At 40.5% G+C, this 21,084-nt stretch overlaps 1 protein-coding gene across 4 annotated transcripts in view; it reads left to right on the top strand.

Moving 5' to 3' along the window:
• The window catches only part of NDRG3 (NDRG family member 3), a 79,276-nt gene that overhangs the window by 36,541 nt on the left and 21,651 nt on the right, over nucleotides 1–21,084 (top strand). For 3 of the 4 annotated variants that reach the window (XM_044263083.1, XM_044263086.1, XM_044263085.1), the window contains 5 exons: nucleotides 8,071–8,176; nucleotides 9,469–9,589; nucleotides 12,234–12,296; nucleotides 13,633–13,693; nucleotides 14,753–14,839. In XM_044263083.1, coding sequence (XP_044119018.1) covers nucleotides 8,071–8,176; nucleotides 9,469–9,589; nucleotides 12,234–12,296; nucleotides 13,633–13,693; nucleotides 14,753–14,839 — 438 coding nt within the window. Of the gene's footprint in view, nucleotides 1–4,145; nucleotides 4,268–8,070; nucleotides 8,177–9,468; nucleotides 9,590–12,233; nucleotides 12,297–13,632; nucleotides 13,694–14,752; nucleotides 14,840–21,084 lie in introns of those variants that run through there. The other variant, XM_044263084.1, reaches the window with a different exon arrangement.

The raw sequence follows: 21,084 nt of genomic DNA on the forward strand, positions 1-21,084 counted from the left end.
GTGCTCCCCACCGCCCCCAATAATTGAAACTGTAATCAGAAGTTTACAGTTTCTCAGGGCACCTTCCTGGCTCAGTTGGTGGAGCCTGTGACTATTGATCTCAGGGTTGGGAGTTCTAGCTCCACCGTGGACCTAGAGCTTACTTTAAGAAAAAGTGTGGGGGGTTTACAATTCCTCTTGGCTCTTTGATCATCCTAAGTGACTTCATTGATATTTAGCTCCCCTGAGGCAAACGGCAGTTTTATTTAGATGTAAGATAATGTGGGAAGGAGCAATTAGAGGTGAATGCTTAGGATTGATGAGAAGGAAGAAAGAGCCTACTGCCAGTTGAAACAGTGGATCAGCAGGCTTATTTTCCATTTATCTACATCAGTGCTGCTTAATCCTCCTCTCCTTGTGAGACTGTTTAAAGGTTTAGAATTAGAGCTGAGACAGATGCTATAGCAGTATATATGATATATTGCTTTTAAAAATAACACTTATCTTGGGGCATCTGTCTGGCTCAGTTGGTAGAGCACATGGCTCTTGACTTGGGGTTGTGAGTTCAAGCCCCACGTTGGGTGTAGAGATTACTTAAAAATAAAATCTTAAAAAAATAAAAAATACTTACATATCATCAGAAATAAATTTAGAAAATTCAGAAAAGTATAAAGATACAGGTTGCCTATCATCCTACCTAGAGATAACCATATTTTATTATATTTCTTTCCAGTTTTTACTTGTATGTTCTGGTGTATTAAAAGAGTATATGCTCATAGTTGAATATTTGGAAAATACAGAGAATTATAAAGAACTAGGGGAAAAAACTCATAATCCTATAATCCAGGGACAACTATATTAATGTTTAGTGGTAAGATAGATTTGGTCTATATATATAATTTTTATAAAAGTAATTTTTAAGTTTATGTAGTTGTCAAACTGGATGTAACCTTGTGTCTCCTTTTCTGACATAATACCAGAATACAATCTCATTTCTATATCTTTTTTTCTACATTATTTTAAAACACTCATAAACAAAATTTCTGATAGATGCCTATTATTTCCTCATTGTCTATACCATAACCTAACTAGCCCATTAGTTTTGGAAATTAGATCACTTATAATATGTTCAGTTCACTGAACATTGTCATGCATGAATTTTATCCACACTTTAGAATATTTCCTTAGATGGATTCTTGGAATGAGCATATTTAGGGCTCTTGGCATATCTTATCAAATTGTCTTCCGCTTCTACCAGAGGGGTACTCAATAAGTATTACTAGATAGTGAAAGCTGCTGTCTGCCAGGATATACCATTCTTGGAGAAGAGGCTAATAATACAGTGAACTCATAAGAATGGAGTTATTGCTCCTAGAATAATCCAGGCATGGCCAAGGGCTGAGTAATTTCATACTAGCTGTTTAATTGCAGTAACTGTTGAGAGGACTGATTTATAGAACCAAACTGTGAGGACGGGTATTTAGTACTGCATTTCAAATGTATATATGTGACTGCCTCTTCTAAAGGGGTTTCAACAACTTTAAACTCTTTCTTTTTGAAAAGTTAAAAAATCCTTAAGTTTTTATTCCTGGTACCACTACTGCAGTTTACTGGGTGACATACCTGAGGTCATGAAAAGAAAAAGAAAAAGCTACAACAGATAAAAAGACCTTAGGAAGTACATCTAATTGATACTGCATTGCATTAGTCATTAAATAGCTTTAAACTTCTACAGATCACTTGTTGAATGGGCATTGTTACAAAGTAAGAATTGTGGGAAATAAGTATTCTGAATGTTCTTTCCACAGAAAAGAGGTGTTGGGAGAGATCTGGGATTCAGTTAGCTGCTGCATTCTGTGTTAGAAAGCTTGATCAGCTCCATGTTCTTTCCTGGCCTTGAAGGATGTGAATGTGGCCCTAGTCTTTCAGCCTCTTATCCCTGCTTCCTTTATATACACTCCCCACCCTTAGGAAAGCTGGAATTATTGCTGGCCTACCCTTCTACCTTGTGCTTTTCCTTTCTGGTGGCCTTTCTTCACATTTCCTCCCCTTGAGATGGCCCACCTTTTTTGGTTTGATTTCATCATAGTTGTTTGTGGGCATGGGCAAGGGGGGTTTAAATTCTAAGGATATAGGTGACTTCATTAAGTCACCTAAAGAATCTTACAGGAAAACAAAGGTCCTTTTTATCAGCACCCCATTCTCATTTCCCTTTCCCCCTGTCACTGGAAGGTTTTATTTCCCTGCTGAGCTCTGTCATATCATAGGCACAATGCCTGCCAACTTCCCCAAACCCACATTCTTTGGTTTAGCAGCCTCATTACTTAAGAGAAGATCTTTACCTGTAACTCTAGGGAAAAGTCCAGGGGTGGATTCTTATTGGCTTAGTTTGGGTCACATGTACATTTTTGGACCACGGTGAGTGGCCAGAGGGTAGGGTGTTTGAATTGGCCAGACCTCAACCCCCTCCTACCTGGGCTTTCCTACTTAGAGAGTTAGTGTTCTGGGCTATTGCGTGAGGGTTAAATAACCATTCACTCTTTGTCTTCTCATTGTTAACTAAGGCTATGTGAGGAAGATATGGGAGTTGACTTTGAAGGAAGTAAAGATATGTGCTGACATACTGTAAAAGAGATTTTCAGATGAAAAACATGATTTGTGAGAAGTCCGAGAGTTGTGGATGGTTGAAAGTAAAGTAGAAATAATCTGCAAGAGTGTTGACTGAACTGGGCTAAAAGAGGTAAGAGGTAGGAGGGAGAGAGCTGAAACTAGAGTCAGGGAAAGGTGTCATGGAAATTTAAAAAGGAAAAGGTGATCTATTGATAGGCAGAAGACTGAGTAATCCTGGAGGCAGATTCTTTTACTATGGGAGTAAATGAGGTTATGCAAATGAACCTTATACCACTGCACAGAGGTGTAGTGGTACTATATCAAATAGAGGAAGTATCAAATAGAGGTAGTAGGAGAGGTATTATATCAAAAATTCCTATCTGATAACAAAAACTGTACCCAAGGCTTATAAGTAGTCTGCTTATTAGAAACAGAATAAAATTTCATGCTAACAAAAATATTGGCATTTTCAGGAGTGTTGTTATGCAACTATTTCAGACTGACAAGGGCATGAAGTGACCAAAAATTAACTGAGTTCAGAGAGATAAGTCAGATTGTGTACTTCTGGTAACAGCACATTTAGCTGAGGGAAGAGGACTCAGAAAAAAGGTGAAAATTTATTATAAAATAAATAGTCACTCAAAACCCAACTCTTGGTTTTGTCTCAGGTCATGATCTCAGGGTCATGAGATCTGGCCAAGTCAGGCCCTGTGCTCAGCACAGAGTCTGCTCAAGATTTTCTCTGTGCCTCTCCCTCTGTTCCTCTCCCCAACCCCCTTTCTCTGTCTCAAATAAATAAATCTTCAAAAAAAATAATGCAATATCCCAAACCCTTAAATTTTCCTCTTTTTTGGTAAGTTTTAAACTCCAGTTAATACAGTGTTTTATTAGTTTCAGGTGTATAATAAAGTGCTTCAACAATTTATATATCACTGGGTGCTCACTACAAGTGTATCCCTTAATCCCCATCACCTGTTTAACCCATCCCCCACACCCCCACAAACTCTTGAATTCTTTAAAAGGCATTTTGTTTGAAAGTTACATTTCTTTAAAAAGATTTTATTTATTTATTTGACAGACAGAGATCCACAAGTAGGCAGAGAGCCAGGCAGAAAGAGGAGGGGGGAAGTAGGCTCCCTGCTGAGCAGAGAGCCCGATTCGGGGCTTGATCCCGGGACCCTGGGATCATGACCTGAGCCAAAGGCAGAGGCTTTAACCCACTGAGCCACCCAGGCACCCCAAAAGTAACATATTTGATTAAAAGGGAGAGGCAGTCGAGGATGAAGAGGGGACCAACATGATTTCAGGTCATTTTATAGCCTGGAGAATACAGAGATCATGTTCAAGAAGTACGTAGCTTTGGAGATGGTAAATAATCAGAGTGCTGGGAAAGATCTGTGACCAGAGCCTGTTAGACACTACTTGGGCTTTGCCCCTTGAACACATACTCTCATTGTGTAGTCACATTCTCTAGAATGCTGGGGTGAAGGGTGAGGTAATTAGAAAAACAGCCTGTGAAACAGATGATCATTGACTAAAGCAGAAAGGTGGCAGCAGCATCACCCCTGCAACTGCCTGACCAGAGCCAGGGTCTCTGCATACTCGTCTCTAGATGGAGAGTTCTTCCAGCTATTCAAACACAGAGTCACAAAGGATATGTTTGCGAGTTCACGTGGAGGTGAGTGTCTCCTGTTTCATATTTTTTATTCTACTAAGAACATTTACATACACATACTTGAAAATGAAGAGAAACTATATGAGACACTGACAAGTGTTGATCCAAATAGGGCAACCAGATTGACCAATAGGGCCCAGGAGTGATCCATGAATACTTTGGTCATTATATAATTTGAGGGTTTGTAATGGGGAGGTAGGGACTGAGATCTCCCTAAAAGGTTGAAATCTTATACGGATCCAGTTTGTTGTTTTTTTTTTTAGATTTTATTTATTTATTTGACAGACAGAGATCAGAAGTAGGCAGAGACACAGGCAGAGAGGAGGCAGAGAGGAGGCAGAGAGGAGGAAGCAGGCCCCCTGCCAAGCAGAGAGCCCAATGTGGGGCTCCATCCCAGGACCCTGAGATCATGACCTGACCCGAAGGCAGAGGATTAACCCACTGAGCCACCCAGGCGCCCCTACAGATCCAGTTTTAACCATGAATTTCTCCAGATTATGAGATGATGACAGAGTAGTTACTTTGCCTTGTTCCCTCATTTGTTTATAGTGTGTGTGTGTGTGTGTGTGTTTTATCCCATTTGTTATATCACCCTTTTCATCATCCTTCTCCTGAACTTTCCTGACAGCTTACTATCCCCCGCCCCACTGAACTCCCCTACATGCTCTCTTCATCAATTTCCTGGCCTTGGGAAGTCCTGCTAGCCTGAGGGCCAAGCATTAACTGTATTTTCCCCTCCATCCTCAGTACCACAGCTAAGGCCAAGCTGGAGTATTTTAATAAAACTCTACTGAAGATTTGTATATGACAGAATGAAGGCTCTGGCAAGCTGACAGATTGTTGGACATTTTCTTCAACTTGGGTTCTCTTGTAATGTCACCCATCTGGCAGAAACCAGTTTCTCCCTCTCCATTCCTTTTCTCTCTAAAGAAGTAAAACATGGGAGAAGGAGAGAAGGTAGTAGAATATGAGAGGGATCAAAGCCTCCCCGAGTTCCCTTTCTGAATCTGTCACCTCCCAAAAGGAAACAAAATCTCAAAGTTCGGGTACGTTCCTTCTCCAAGTTTTTATACTTGAAATATATGTATGTAAACTTGTAATCTGTATAGTGTTGCTTTTTTAAAAATCTGCATTAAGTGGTATATACATACCCTTCTCCTTTTCTATTTAGCATTATGTTTTCAAGATTTTCTGTTTATTAATGCTTATAGTTCCAGTTCATTCATTTTTTTTAAAAAGATTTTATTTATTATTTATTTGACAGAGATCACAAGTAGGCAGAGAGGCAGGCAGAGAGAGAGGAGGAAGCAGGTTCCCTGCTGAGCAGAGAGCCTGATCCGGGGCTTGATCCCATGACCCTGGGATCATGACCTGAGCCGAAGGCAGAGGCTTTAACCCACTGAGCCACCCAGGCGCCCCCAGTTCATTCATTTTAATTTGTATTTCTTTATATGAATATATCATAATTTCTCAGTTTTCCTATTGATACTTAGGCTATTTCCAACTTTATTGACATTATAAATAAGGCTGCGATGTACGCCTTTATGTATATCTTTTGTGTGTATGACCATGTTTGAGAATATAGGGTAGGCACCTCTTAACTTTACTAGACATTGCGGAATTGTTCTCCAGAGTAGTTGCTCCAGTTTCCATGCCTGCCAGCAGTATATGAGAGTTCTTATTTCTCTGTATCTCAGTCAACACTTGGTGTTATCTGACTTAAAAGTTTTGCCATTCTGACATATGTGAAATGGCATCTCATTAAATTTAATTTGCACTTTCCTGATTACTAACAGAGTTAATGTCTTTTTTCTCTATTTTCTGTCACAGTTTCCTATTACTTTCCTAGCACTTACCACATGCTATTATTATGGGTTGGTTAATTTGTGTGTTCATGACCTGCCATCCTGTTTAGAACATAATCTCTGGGAAAACAGGGATCACAACTCTCCTGTTCACTGTTTTATCCCCAGACCTCAATCCAAGGTCTGGTAGTAGGGATTCAATAAATAGTTGTTTAGTGAAGGAACCTGATAGTGGAAGAGGTGGGGGTGGGGGGTGGGGGGGCCTTCCTTGGTAAGTCTATTATGGTAAGTCTGCTGTTACTATAAGAGAAATGCTTGTACAGTAACTGGAATTTTTTCCTTTATATTCCTCCCATCCAAACCCTATACTTTCTTTCATAGCCAGTTCGAAGTATCTGATTCTTTCCTTCATTTCTTATATCCCCTTTCCAAGCTTTCTGAACAGGCTGGAATAGAAGGTAGCAGAAATAGAGAATCATAGAAATAGCCATTCATAGTTTGATTTGATAGAGATTATCTGCTCCAGCCTGGGGCCTATGATTTGAAATATGCTGATACTGAATTAGCCTATGATTATTTTATGCCGCACATCAGAGAAGAGACCAAAGTTCTGATGAGGTTCATAATTAGATTAGGTAAGAAATTAAGTTGGAAGCCCTTTGCCTTTGTTGGGATTCTTATTGAAAGAATTAATCTTACTCTAACTACTATCAGACTCTCTGAGATAGGCGAGGACTTCATCAGCAGAAGATCACTAGGCTAGACATGGTAATTTTTTACTTTTGAGAAATACAGACATCAAAGAGGAATAGAATAAATCTCAGTGACTTTTCTATAGTTCCCTTTTTTCCTACCAAGCTACTCTTACTGCTGGTCCCGGTAGCTCCAGTTGCATCTTGTTCCAGCTTTATTTAGTTCCTGAGTTCTGTTCTGACTACATATTAAACTACTCATTGCCTTGATTAGGATTCTTTGGGGGTGCAGGGAACAAGCCCACCCAAGATAGCTTAAACCAGACACAATTCCAGGAATGTCTCAGAAATTAGGAGCACTCGCAGCCGCATCTCTGCCTGCCCACGGGTCCTGTCCCCGTGCTCTAATAAACCACCTTTTTGCACCAGAAAAAAAAAAAAAGAAATTAGGAGCACAGACAGCTAGAACCAGGAATTAGAGCAATGGAAATATCTACTAAAAACTCCCAAGTAGGATGCCTGGGTGGCTCAGTTGGTTAAGCATCCAACTCTTGATCTCGACTCAGGTCTTGATCTCAGGGTTGTGAGTTCAAGCCCCCTCCACACCAGTGTGGAGCCTACTTAAAAATAAAATAAATAAAATATCCCAAGTTTGCTTCTCTTTTCAAGAGAAAACCAGGCCAAGGATAAAATCTTAATCCCAATTACAAATTCTCAGGGAAGGATGCATACCCAGCATGGACCAGATACCTGCCTGTCTCCAGAAAGACATGACCATAAGGTTACTTCTACAAACGTGGCAGCCAAGATCCATTCCTATAATATGTGGATAATAAAGGACAGCACCTGCCAGAGGGGAAAGGATGTTAGGCAGAGGCATTCACAGATGTCTACTGAGTTTATCAGTTGCTGAATCTCAGTTTGGAGGCTCTGAAACCTAGCAGCTCCTTATCTTCTGCTTCCTTAACTTTTCTTTCCCCCAAGTCTTACTGGCCTCTTACCCAGCCTGCTGTTCTCCTTTTCATAGCCCCTTGTAAGCGTATTCTTAACAGATCTCTGACTGCCCTTACTTAAGATATGAAATTTATGGTTGAGACAGTATATTTTTTCCCTCGTTTGAGTGTTTATCTCAAAGGAATTAGAAAGTGGGGATATTCTGAATACTATAACATCTCTCTGGTATGGCTTAAGTCCAGTGATGTGTCCCACCCCAGCAAGTGAGAAATAGCAGTAAATAGGTATTGTGGAACTTTGGCCACCTGAGAAGTTCATTCTGCTTTTGCTGAGACCATACATTCTCTTGTTACAGGAACATGACATAGAAACAACTCATGGTGTGGTCCATGTCACCATCAGAGGCCTACCAAAGGGAAACAGACCAGTTATTCTGACATACCATGACATTGGCCTCAATCGTATGTATTTGATTTTATACCTTCCCCTTTTATTTTAATACTTGATTTTTGTATTTATTTTTAAAAAGAAGAAATCCCAGTATTCTAACAGCACAGGTTTTTTCTTTTCTGTCTTATCCTTCCCCTCTTCATTGCTACACATGTTAATGGCAGAATTAAGTTGTCTAGGAACTGGTCAGAAGAATGTGTTTGGGGGATACTGGAATTATATCTCATCTTTGTGTCTTAACTGCTAAAGGATGAACTGGTTAAGAGAGTAGAACTGAGGGGCACCTGGTTGGCTCGTTGGCAAAACTTGCAGTTCTTGATCTTGGAGTCGTGAGTTTGAGCCCCACGTTAGGCACAGAGATTACTTTAAAAATAAAAAAATAAAAATAAAAATAAAAATAAAAAAATAAAGTGTGTCTCTTAAAAAAAAAAAGGTAGAACTGAAATCAGTTGTTTATTTTGTTTAAATCTATACTACTTTGGTTTTTTTCATATTTCAAGTAAGAAAATCCAAGGTTTGAACTTAACTTTGTTGTGAGCTCTTCAATGAATTAATAAAAGTATTCTTCTATGGCCTGTCATCAGTGATTTTTTTTTTTTTTTTTTTGTCATCAGTGATTTTAAGTGGACTTTTCTAGATGGTCTTATAAGATTTTGGCCCTAGCCACATGCTCAGAGCCTGTACTTATGTTTTGTCCCATGCTTCTCTAGCTTTCCAAGGTGGCCTACATTTGAGGCTGCAGTCTAGTGCTGAAGCTTTTGTAACCTCTCTTGCATGAGAAGATTTAAACAGTTACACTAATAGAATTTAAAGCAGCAGCCCCTTTCTACACCCCAGCAAGTTTGCCAAGAGACAGTGTTCCACATGGTGAATCTAAGCAATGCAGGGTATTTACTCTAGCCAGGTTCTTGGAATATAGTCAGCGTCTCTGTGTCAGATGGAGGAATAAGGTGCATGAGAAATGATAACATATGGATGCAAGATTATTTCGTACAATACCAGAATTGGTTTTTATTTTGTAGACATCGTGTAGAATTGAGAATTCATTGTTTTTTTCAGATCACTGAGATGTCTGGTGTTCAGCCTTTAGGGCTGCTTAAATCACATTGTTCAGACACCTCCTTTTAGTAGAACAGTGATGAAAGGGAGTAAAAGGGGGGAAAAGGAGTGAAAGAGGCAATGTTATGGAATTAATTGAGTCAAGGAAAACTGGAGAGAAATGGAGAGGACTTTTATGTACAGTCTGTTGAAAATCAGGGAGAGACAGAGAACATATGACTTATGTGTATTTTTACTCTTGCAGATAAATCCTGTTTCAATGCATTCTTTAACTTTGAAGATATGCAAGAGATCACCCAGCACTTTGCTGTCTGTCACGTGGATGCCCCAGGCCAGCAGGAAGGTGCACCCTCTTTCCCAACAGGGTAAGGCCACAGGCAAGATCTTCTGGAAGGCATGCATTCGGAAGAGCAATTGACTGAGCTCCAAAGGGAGAAGTAGCTTTGATTTTAGCATAGCCTAAGGGTTATACTAATCAACCAACCATCCTCTCTATTTCTCTCCTTGCTCTGAGAACTGTTTTGTACAGTCTGTTGAGGAAAACTGCATGTTTTCCTATATCCAGGAATCGTTCTCCATTGATGGGACTCTGTCTCCCTGTAATTGCAAACCTTAAGTGTCTGAGACACCCACTTCTTGCTGTCTTTTATCTGTCCGCTTCATCATGTTTTTAAAATCTGTCATTTCTGTGTCCCTCCCTGAAACTTCCAACTTCCTAGGCCCAAACTCCAATCCCTCTGAGCTTCCTGGGAACTCCTCCTCAACCTTAGCTCCCAGTCTGGTGACAGGAATTTGAATATTTTGTATCCATTTTTTCGGAGAAGCTGCCCTATCGGCTAGAGATGGATTTTGAGAAGACCTGGCGCTCTTGGCCTCATCCTAAACCTGCTTTGGATGGCGGACTCAGTCTCCCTCACTCTTCTCTGGACACTGTAATTATTGAGAAGACCTTGGGAGGAGGAGTGAAAACACAGGCTGTGGAATGCTGATTTTTCCCCTTTCCCTTGGTTCCTCTCCAGAGCTGCCTCTGCCAGTGACTTGTGAAACAGACCATTGAGGATGAAGAAGAGCTAACTAACCCTTACATGAGACTTGAACGGCATTCCTTACACTGCTTTCAACGCTTCACATTTATTAAGTCATTTAACCCTCAGACCTATGGGACAGATTTACTATTACTCCTGTTTTACAAGTGAGGAAACTGAGGCCCAGAGATATTAATTAACTTGGCCAAGATTACATAACAAATAAGTAGCAGAGCTGGAATTTTAACTTAGGCAGTCTGGCTCCAGAAGCCATGTTATTGACTAATCCAGGCTATTCTGTCTCTCAGATACAAATTGGCCAGTGACTAGCATATATCAAACAACATTTAGATTCAGTTCCTTTTTTCTGTTTTGTGCACAAATGGTTCAAGAGCACTCCACTGCTTAAAAAGTGTTTCAAGCAGAGGCAGGCTGACTTCTCCGTCAGATACAGAGTAAATCCTGCCTCATATGTAGGAAGTTGTCTTAAGATCTCTTTCCATCTCTGCTTCTGTAATCTCTGTGGGTGCTCCCTTCTTTTCTTGGGTTCTAAGTCTGAATCAATTCCTGGGTTTGTCTGACCATCTTAGGATACAGTGGTTCATATCATACACCAGATTCAGAAGCAATAAAGTAACTGTGTTATCTTATGCCTGAGTAAAGCAAATCAGCATTCACAATGGGGAGTCCAGAATCTGTGACTAGGTGGTTGGGCCCAGTAAGACTTTGTTTTTGCCTTTAGCTGCCTGGATATAAGCTGCAGACCAAGAGCCACTTCTTCAGTTGACTTTTATTGCTGGAAGTTTACTGAGCCTCAATCCTGGTTAAAGTGATTTTTAGGGATTTGGAAATACCCTGGGAAAGAACCATATTACCTGTTTTTTTCAAGTGGCTTCTCTGGTCCCAGAAACTTCTCTTTAGAATATGGAGACACATGGGTTCCTTTCTTCTTAGCATGGAAGTCATAGAGAGTTGCACAACATGTCACAATCATGTCCGCACATTATCTCCTTTCAGCCTTTGGTAAAAGAGAATGCTTTGGGGGTCCTGGGTGGCTCAGTGGATTAAGCCTCTGCCTTTAGCTCAGGTCATGACCTCAGGGTCCTGGGATCGAGCTCTGCATCGGGCTCTTTGCTCCGTGGAGAGCCTGCTTCCCCCTCTCTCTCTGCCTGCCTCTCTGCCTGCTTGTGATTTCTTTCTTTGTCAAATAAATAAATAAAATCTTTTTTAAAAAAGAGAGAGAGATGGGGCACCTGGGTGGCTCAGTGGGTTAAGCCACTGCCTTCGGCTCAGGTCATGATCTCAGGGTCCTGGGATCGAGCCCCGCATCGGGCTCTCTGCTCAGCAGGGAGCCTGCTTCCCCCTCTCTCTCTGCCTGCCTCTCTGCCTGCTTGTGATCTCTGTCTGTCAAATAAATAAATATGGGGCGCCTGGGTGGCTCAGTGGGTTAAAGCCTCTGCCTTCAGCTCAGGTCATGATCCCAGGGTCCTGGGATGGAGCCCCACATCAGGCTCTCTGCTCAGCGGGGAGCCTGCTTCCTCCTCTCTCTCTCTCTGCCTGCCTCTCTGCTTACTTGTGATCTCTGCCTGTCAAATAAATAAATAAAATCTTTAAAAAATAAATAAATAAATAATAAAAATCTTTAAATAAAAAAGAGAGAGAGAGAGCGCTTTTATTTATTTATTTATATTTTTAAATGATTTTATTTAATTATTTGACACAGAGAGACAGCAAGAGAGGGAATACAAGCAGGGCGAGTGGGAGAGGGAGAAGCAGGCTTCCCGCTGAGCAGGGAGCCCAATGTGGGACTTGATCCCAGGACCTTGGGATCATAACCTGAGCTGAAGGCAGACATTTAACGACTGAGCCACGTAGGCGCCCCAAGAGAATGCTTTTATCTAAGAATCCCATAGTCTTCTAGCTGTTCTTGTGATTGGGAAATATGGGTGCCTTCTAAGTCAGGAGGTATCCTTCTGAATTTCAGGTACCAGTACCCCACAATGGATGAGTTGGCTGAAATGCTGCCTCCTGTTCTTACCCACTTAAGGTAGGTTTATTTTTCAGTTCTTTCATACAACTTTTGACTTTATACTGTGTATCTGATCTAGGGGCTATGATGCTGAGCAAATGGAATAGTCACTGTCCTAATGGACAGTGTCCTTCTTACATCTTAGTGGGAAGAATAATTAACAACAAATAAGCCAACATATAATCACAAATAAAGTGCTATAAGAGAAGTCAGTGAGGGTGATGTTAGAGAAGGGTCAGGTTCACAGAGATAAGGCTAGCTGGGCAGTGCATCTCTAAGAAGTTGTCATCTAGGCTGAGACCAAAACAGAGAGCCAGGGCAAGATGATTCCAGACAGAAGGAATAATATTTTCTAGACCAAATAAGCAAGTAGGAGAAAGGCATGGAGTGAAATTTGAGAAACAGGCAAGGGCCAGATTACATAGTATGTCACAGTTCCGGTAAGAATTTGGGATTTTATTCAAAAGCTATAGATATAGAAGGTTTTAAGCAGGGGACTGGTAGCAGTTTTGTCTTTTATTATTTATTTATTTTAGTTTCAGATATAGAATTAAAAAATGGATTGGATAAGAATGCATTAAATTTACTTTTTTTTTCAGTTTGGTCTTTTAAAATGATCACTCTAAGTATAAAAGTTGCATTTCAATAAAACTGTTTACTTTTTAAATTTATTTTCAATATTTTTAAAGACCCGTTTATTTTAGAGGTAGGGGGAGGGGCTCAGGGAGAGGAAAAGGGAAAGAGAATCTACAAGCTAACTCCCTCGCTGAGCATGGAGCCAGAAGTAGGACTCCATCCCAAGACACTGAGATCACTACCTGGGCCGGAACCAAGTTAGATACTTAACTGACTATACCACCCAGGCATCCCAAGCTGTTTACATTCTTAAAAAAGTTTACTCTAGCTATGGAGAGAATGGGTTGGAGAGGAGTAAAAAAGAAAAAGCAGGGAGACCTTTAAACTATTACAGCAGTCAGGCAAGAGGTAATGATAGCTGGAGTACTGGATGCCCTCAGGGGAATGCAGTGAAGTAGATAGAGATAGGAAGGAAATATTTTGGAGGTAGACTTTATAGGACTTGCTATTGGGTCGGACATGGAGGTGATAGGAAAGGAAACTGTTAGACTCCCAGGTTTTAGTCCTATTTCATTTAATCCATAAAATCAACTTAGAAGTAGGTAGTTGTATCCTTTTATAGTTGGGGAACTGAGGCTCAAAATTAGAGAAAAGTGACCAAGTTCCAGAATCCATTAAGCATCAGAGCGAGTTGAACCCAGTTGTATTTTTTCCATTTGTCCTTTGTCACCTTCAAATAAGTTAACCTTATTGGTGTTGCTTATATCCCCTTTCATAGTCTGAAAAGCATCATTGGGATTGGAGTTGGAGCTGGAGCTTACATCCTCAGCAGATTTGCAGTAAGTACATAGAGGATTAGTCTTGATACCCTTGAGACACTGCCTAGGTCACAGTTCTACTTCTGTGTTAGTTACCGGGTACTTCTGTGGGTCTTATGTAAGTTTTTCTGTAAATTCTATGAATAGCAGATATAGGTTTGTATATAAAACCCTGTTTTGTACTTACAGTACCTGAAAAATCACAAACGAGCAGTACATCGGTAAATTCTTTGAGAGAACTTATGGAATTTTGTGCACCATTAAACTTTTGTAAGAGCTCGTAGTGGTATGTGATTCACATACACTATAATGTTAATTAAAAAGTTAGAATATAGATCCACTTCGTTTGTCATAGGCATAGGAAAGGACTACCAAAATATTAATAGAGATTGATGTTGTGTGGTTAAGTATTAGGAGGTTTTATTTCCTAATTTTTATAATTTCTATTTATCAGATTTTCTATAGTGAGTATAATCAGTGTAATCAGAGGCAAGGAGAATAAACTAGAGAGTTTTGAGTGTACACAGAAATGTTTGTATTGATTTCTATTTAAGAAATAGAAATTATGAAATTTTTCAGATGCCTCTTGAGTGTGGCAGGGTGGTATCACCCATTCATGTGGTTTCTGAAAAAAAAAAAAAAAAAAAAAAAGAAACAAACTAGAAGCTTCTTTTGGGGACAAGGGCATATGAGTGTGAAATTCATCTGTCTAAGCCTCAGCAGCTCCTTATGCCAAGTAGTTCCATGGGTACTTTCCCAGCAGAGGAGACCTGCCATGAGCTAATCAACTGCAGAGATGCCAAGTGCCTTCCTCTGCTGCAGAAATAAATATCCTGTCTCCTTACAGATCCTTGCAAGGCAAGAGCATTCGACCGTACTTTAGGGAACTGGTTTTCCAGTTGCTAAGTCAGTCTTTAAGAGCAATTTTTCCAAATACTCTTCCTACCACCTTGCTGAAGTCTTACTTTCAAATCTAAGGCATTATGGCATAATGCATAAGAAATGATTAACCGTGTTCCAATTTTTTAAAAGAATGCTGGGAGTGGAACTTTGATACATTGGCTTTGTCGCCTGTTTCAGCTCAATCATCCGGAGCTCGTGGAAGGCCTTGTGCTCATTAACATTGACCCTTGTGCTAAAGGCTGGATTGACTGGGCAGCTTCCAAAGTAAGCACCAAATGGTATTCATTGGCTCATCTTGGTCCCTTCTCAAAATGTCTCACTTTTATTTTTATTTTTTCATTGATATATCCAGTTAAAGGCAAAAACCTTTAAGTATCCAGCTTGATGAATGTAATGACATATGTAATTGCCACTCAGTCAATATATAGACTATTTCCACCTCTAAGGATTCCCTTGTGCCTTTTCTTTAGTTAATACATCCTCTCCTTCCTAGATAGAGCTGCTATACTGACGTCTATCACCATAGATAGGTTTTCTCTATTCTTTATATAATTAGAATGATAGAATATATATTCATTTGTGTCTGGCTGTTTTCAGCGTTGTCAGTGATACCCCTTCTTGTTAGGTGTAGTGATAGTTCTTTTTATTTTATTGTTTATTTATTTATTTACTTAGAGAGGGGGAGAGAGATGGAGAGGGACAAAAGAAGCCGGGGGTGGTAAGAATCTTAAGCAGACTCCACACCCAGCACAGAGCCCAATGCGGGGCTTGATCTCACAACCCTAAGATCATGACTTGAGCTGAAGTTAAGAGTCGGATGCTCAACTAACTGAGCCGCCCAGGTGCCCCAAGTATGTTTTTAATTCTTGTTTAGTAGTCTGTGATGTGAATAGACAGAAGGAGTTGTTTGTTATTTGGTTATTATGAATAAAGTTCCTGTGCACATTCTTTTATATGTCTCTCAGTAAACCTACATATTTGTTTCTTTTGGCTCTGTACCGAGAAGTGGAATTTCTGGGTCATAGGGCAGTTGTCTGTTTTGCTTCGGTAGCTACAATGTTCCCAAGTATTTGGCCAGCTAACCTCCCAGCAGTGTATGAAAGTTCCAGTTGTTCCACATCCTCACCAACATTTGGTAGTCATTTTAATTTTTATAAAACAGGAGCAGTTTTATTTGTAATACTTGTTTGTTTGTACACACACACACACACACACACACTATATTCACCAAAATAGCTTTAGTTATTAAAAAACAACTTTTTGGGGCACCTGGGTGGCTTAGTTGGCTGAGCATCCAACTCTTTTTTTTTTTTTTAAAGATTTTATTTATTTATTTGACAGAGAGAAATCACAAGCAGGCAGAGAGAGAGGAGGAAACAGGCTCCCTGCTGAGCAGAGAGCCTGATGCGGGGCTCGATCCCAGGACCCCGAGATCATGACCCGAGCCGAAGGCAGCGGCCCAACCCACTGAGCCACCCAGGCGCCCCGAGCATCCAACTCTTGATCTCAGCTTAGGTCTTGGTCTTGGAAGCCCTGCATTGCCCATCTCCGTAGCCAGCATGGAGCCTACTTAAAAAACAACAACAACAACAACAGGGGCGCCTGGGTGGCTCAGTGGGTTAAAGCCTCTGAGCCTGCTTCCTCCTCTATCTCTCTCTCTACCTGCCTCTCTGCCAACTTGTGATCTCTATCTGTTAAATAAATAAAATCTTAAAAACAACAACAACAACAGAAAATAGGCAGGGGGGTGTGCCTGGGTGGCTCAGTCAGTTGGGCATCTGCCCTTGGCTCAGGTCATGGGCATCCCAGGGTCCTGGGATCAAGCCCTTCATCAGGCTCCCTGCTCCCTGGGGAGTCTGCTTCTCCTTCTCCCTCTGCCCTTACCCCCTGCTCATTCTCTTTCTTTCAAATAAATAAATAAATATCTTTTTTAAAAAAGGAGGGGGGTAAACAAAAAAAAACCCTAATTTTTAATTATACCATCTTTTTTTGTTTTAAATGAGGCTTATGGGTAAATAATGCTGGGTTTTAATTTGTATTTCCGTAAGGGCCCATGATGTCTGAGTACCTTTTCTGAAACTTACTGGCCATTTCAGTATCCTTTAAGGAAGTGACTGTTCATGTCCTTTGCTCTTTTTCCTTAATCCGATTGCTAGTCTTTTTCTTACTGATCTGTAAGAGTTCTTTACATATTTTGCATTTTTTTAAAAAAAAGATTTATTTATTTATTTATTTATCTGACAAAGAGAAATCACAAGTAGGCAGAGAGGCCAACAGAGAGAGGCGGGGAAGCAGGCTCCCCGCCGAGCAGAGAGCCCAATGTGGGGCTCGATCCCAGGACCCTGAGATCATGACCCAAGCCAAAGGCAGAGGCCCAATCTACTGAGCCACCGAGGCGCCCCCATATTTTGCATATTAATCCTTTGCTGAGTACATGTAAATATCTTCTCCCAATCTGTGTTTTGCATTTTCACTTTTTTTTTTTTTTTTTTAAGATTTTAATTATTTGTTTGACAGGGAAAAAGCAGGGGGAGCAACAGGCAGAAGAAGAGGAGAAGCAGGCTCCTGGCTGAGCAGGGAGCCCAGTGATAGGGCTTAATCCCAGGACCCTGGGATCATGACCTGAGCTGAAGGCAGAGGTGTAACCAACTGAGCTCCAGCCAGGTGCCCTACATTTTCACTTTTAATGAGTGAAACGATTGAATGAATCACTGTCTTCACTGAAACCCAAATAGCTTGTTTTTGCTACTGCATGGGAAGATGGGTAGGATTGAGATGTTTGCTATCTGAAAGGTGAAGATACTTGCTATCTACATAGAATTTAATATTTAGATAGAATATTAATCTAAAATCTTTTCAAGGAGATAGGAAACTACAGGAGTATATTCTAATTGATGCAAGATTATAGATCCCAGTGGTCAAGAAAGAATTCTTGAGATGTTTACTGTACAATAAGGTGTTTTTATTATATAGCATAGGGTCAGGACCCATGGGCAGACAGAACTACACTGGGATTATGAGGAACTATTGATTATATACTTCTAAATTTGGGCGCTGGGAAGGGTAGCGATAACCTAGGTCTCTAAAGTGAGTTTTGCATGAAAAGAAGAGTTACAGGATCCTGGAGGTCTGGCTATTGTCAAGATAAGGTGGTTTTTAGTTTCTAGCAAAACATTAACAGTAAGGCAACCATGATTTCCTTGAGGAATACCACATATATCCCACCTCTGACAGGATAGAGGGGAGAGTGTTAGGTTGTGGTTTGCCTTCAGTTTGCCTTTTGCTCCCTCATAGATTTTACAAATATAGATAATCCCAGCAATAACCAGAGTGAAAAGAGGGAATAATGGTAAAAGCATAGTATTATATAACTTTTTGCGTTTAACTGATCTGTGCTAGAAAAGTCATTCACTGTTTTTAGATTGGAAAAGGAATTACTTTTGAAACGTTTTTCTCTACTAACATACAAATGTTATTTTAATCTGAAACTACGAGGTTGAGATTAAAGCAGTGATGTTTTAAAGTTTTTTCAGAGAAAAGTAACCTAGACTTTCATTATCTGCTAAAAGATGCCTAATGTAATAGTCTCATTTTTAAACAAATACCTATTTCTAAGTATTTTTAAATTGCCATAAATGTTTATTCTAATACACCAGTGGATGTAGTCTCCAAAATACCAGTACCCAGCTTGTCATATGTATCAAGAATCTTTACTGATACTCAGCCATGAGATCCAGTAATTCAATATTTAGGAACTTCCTTGAAGAATAAATAGTGATACTTACAAAGGTTTAAATAAAAGGATAATAAGTTTTTAAGAACTAATAACTATCTAGTATTTGCTAATGTGATTTGATGTGGGGTCCAAGAGTGAACGGTGGAGAAAGAATTCTTGAGAACTTTTTGGTGCCAAAGGGTGGTTTTTTGTTTTTGTTTTTGTTTTTTTCCAAAGGGTGGTTTTATTAGCAGGGATAGGGCCCAGGCACAAAGAACTGTATTGGGATTATGAGGAGCTATTGCTTATATGCTTTTACTTTGGGAGGGGTGGAGAACAAAGGAAGATTCCAAAAGGATTTTCATCTGGTAAAGAAGACTTAAAGGTGGGGGCACCTGGGTGGCTCAGTGGGTTAAGCCGCTGCCTTCGGCTCGGGTCATGATCTCGGGGTCCTGGGATCGAGTCCCGCAGAGAGCCTGCTTCCCTCTATCTCTCTCTCTGCCTGCCTCTCCGTCTACTTGTGATCTCTCTCTCTCTGTCAAATAAATAAATAAATAAAAATCTTTAAAAAAAAAAAAAAAGAAGAAGACTTAAAGGATCCTGGAGGCCTAGCTATGGTCAAGCTAAGGTGGTTTTTCCTCTGGTAAGGTATTAATACTGAGATTGGGAGCTCCTGGAGGAATGTCACTCTCGGCCTGTCCCAAGTATCTGTCAGTGGGCTAGAGTTAAAAGGATATTTCATTTTATCTATCTTCCTCTTGCCTTTGTTCTCCACATTCATTTGCTCTGTACCAGGCACTGTTCCTAAATGTTTTATGAATGTTTAAACTTTTTATTCTCAGGACAGTCCAGTGAAGTGTTACTATTATTATTATCCCACAGAGAAATTAAGTCATTTGTTTAAGGTCACACAGCTAGGAAGTCAAAGAGCCAAAATATTCATTAAAACTTTGTTTTTAGGGCTAAAAGATGAAAGCGGCGTAGGTACCCAGTACTGTAGAGCAACAAAATTTGATATAACCATAGAATGGAATATCCTGCAATTAAAAATTTGTTATTTGGGGGCTGCCTGGGTGGCTCAGTGGGTTAAAGCCTCTGCCTTCAGCTCAGGTCATGGTCCCAGGGTCCTGGGATCGAGCCCCACATCAGGCTCTCTGCTCGCCAGGGAGCCTGCTTCCCTTTCTCTCTGCCTACCTCTCTGCCTACTTGTGATCTCTGTCAAATAAATAAATAAAATCTTTTAAAAAAAATTGTTACTTTGGTTATTTAAAGAAATGAGAAGATTCTCATGTTTAAAAAATAGAAATAACTACATATGTCCCAATTTTGTTAAATAGTTATCCATAAGAAAAGAGGGAGAATAATTTGGGCTGGCTCAGTCATTTGGTGCAGAAGATGTTGGGGCTAGGATCCGACAAACTAAGAAAGAACTCCTGAGAGGTCTTCAGTGAAAAAAAAGAAAAAAGGATAGAACCTGTGGTTGGAAAAAGCTGCATTGGGGTTGTGACAGGTGACTGATTATATACTTTCAATTTTGGAGAGGGTTAGGGATAATCCAAGTCTCTTAAGGAATTTTAGCAAGGTTTCTAGGACCTTGAGGGAGCTAGCTATTGTTAGGAAAAGGTCATTCCTTACTGTCAAGTAAAACCCTGGTCATGAGACCCTTCAGATGTAGATAAGTGGGCCATATGCTTGTAAGATGATTGCTAACATCTGTCTTGGGGGGTAGAGAGAAAGGATGTTTCCAAAGGAATTTTTTTTTTTTTAAAGAGAGGTGGGGAAGGGTAGAAGGAGAGGGTAAGAGAATCCCAAGCCGGCTCCATGCCTAGCACAGGGCCCAACAAGGGGCTTCATCTCACAACCCTGAGATCCATGACCTCAGCCAAAATCATGAGTTAGACATTTAACCTACTGAGCCACACCAGGTGTTCCTCCAAAGGAATTTTTTTTTAAAGATTTTTTGTATTTATTTATTTGTCAGAGAGAGAGAGAGAGAGAGAGAGCACAAGCAGGCAGAGGCAGAGAGAGAGAGAGAGCACAAGCAGGCAGAGGCAGAGAGAGAAGCAGGCTCCCTGCTGAGCAAGGAACCCCACATGGGACTCGATCCCAGGATCCTGGGATCATGACCTGAGCTGAGGGCAGCGGCTTAACCGACTGAGCCACCCAGGCGTCCCCTCCAAAGGAATTTTTATGTGTTAAAGAACACTTACAGTATCTTAGCGTGCCAGGATAATGTAAGCTAAGATTGCCTTTTGCCCTTAGCAAAGTGTCAGCATGGAGGCAGCTGAGCCAAAGGAAAGTCACTCTGCCTATTTCAAGAACTTATTAATGGGCTATAGCCAGTAAGGAAATTTAATAGTTTCTTTTGTTTTTGTTGCCCACATCAAGTAGAGCATCCACCTCTTCAATTTCAGAGTTGTGAGTTCAAGCCCAACATTGGGTTTGGAGATTACATAAAAAACAAAATCAGGGGCGACTGGGTGGCTCAGTGTTAAGCCTCTGCCTTTGGCTCAGGTCATGATCCCAGGCTCCTGGGATCAAGATCAAGCCCTCTAAGCCCCTTATTGGGCTCCTTGCTTAGTGGGGAGCCATGCTACCCCCTCTCCCTCTGCCTGCTGCTCTGCTTTCAGCCCAGCATCAGATTCCCTGCTCAGCAGGAGGCCCACTTCTCCCTCTCCCAATCCCTCTTCTTGTGTTCCCTCTGTCCATGTGTTTCTATGTCAAATAAATAAATAAAATCTTTTTAAAAAAATAATAAAAATTCTGGTCTTACCCACTATATATATTTTAAAAA

Source organism: Neovison vison, chromosome 8 (genome assembly GCF_020171115.1).
Source record: "Neovison vison isolate M4711 chromosome 8, ASM_NN_V1, whole genome shotgun sequence".
NCBI classification, from domain to species: Eukaryota; Metazoa; Chordata; class Mammalia; order Carnivora; family Mustelidae; genus Neogale; species Neogale vison.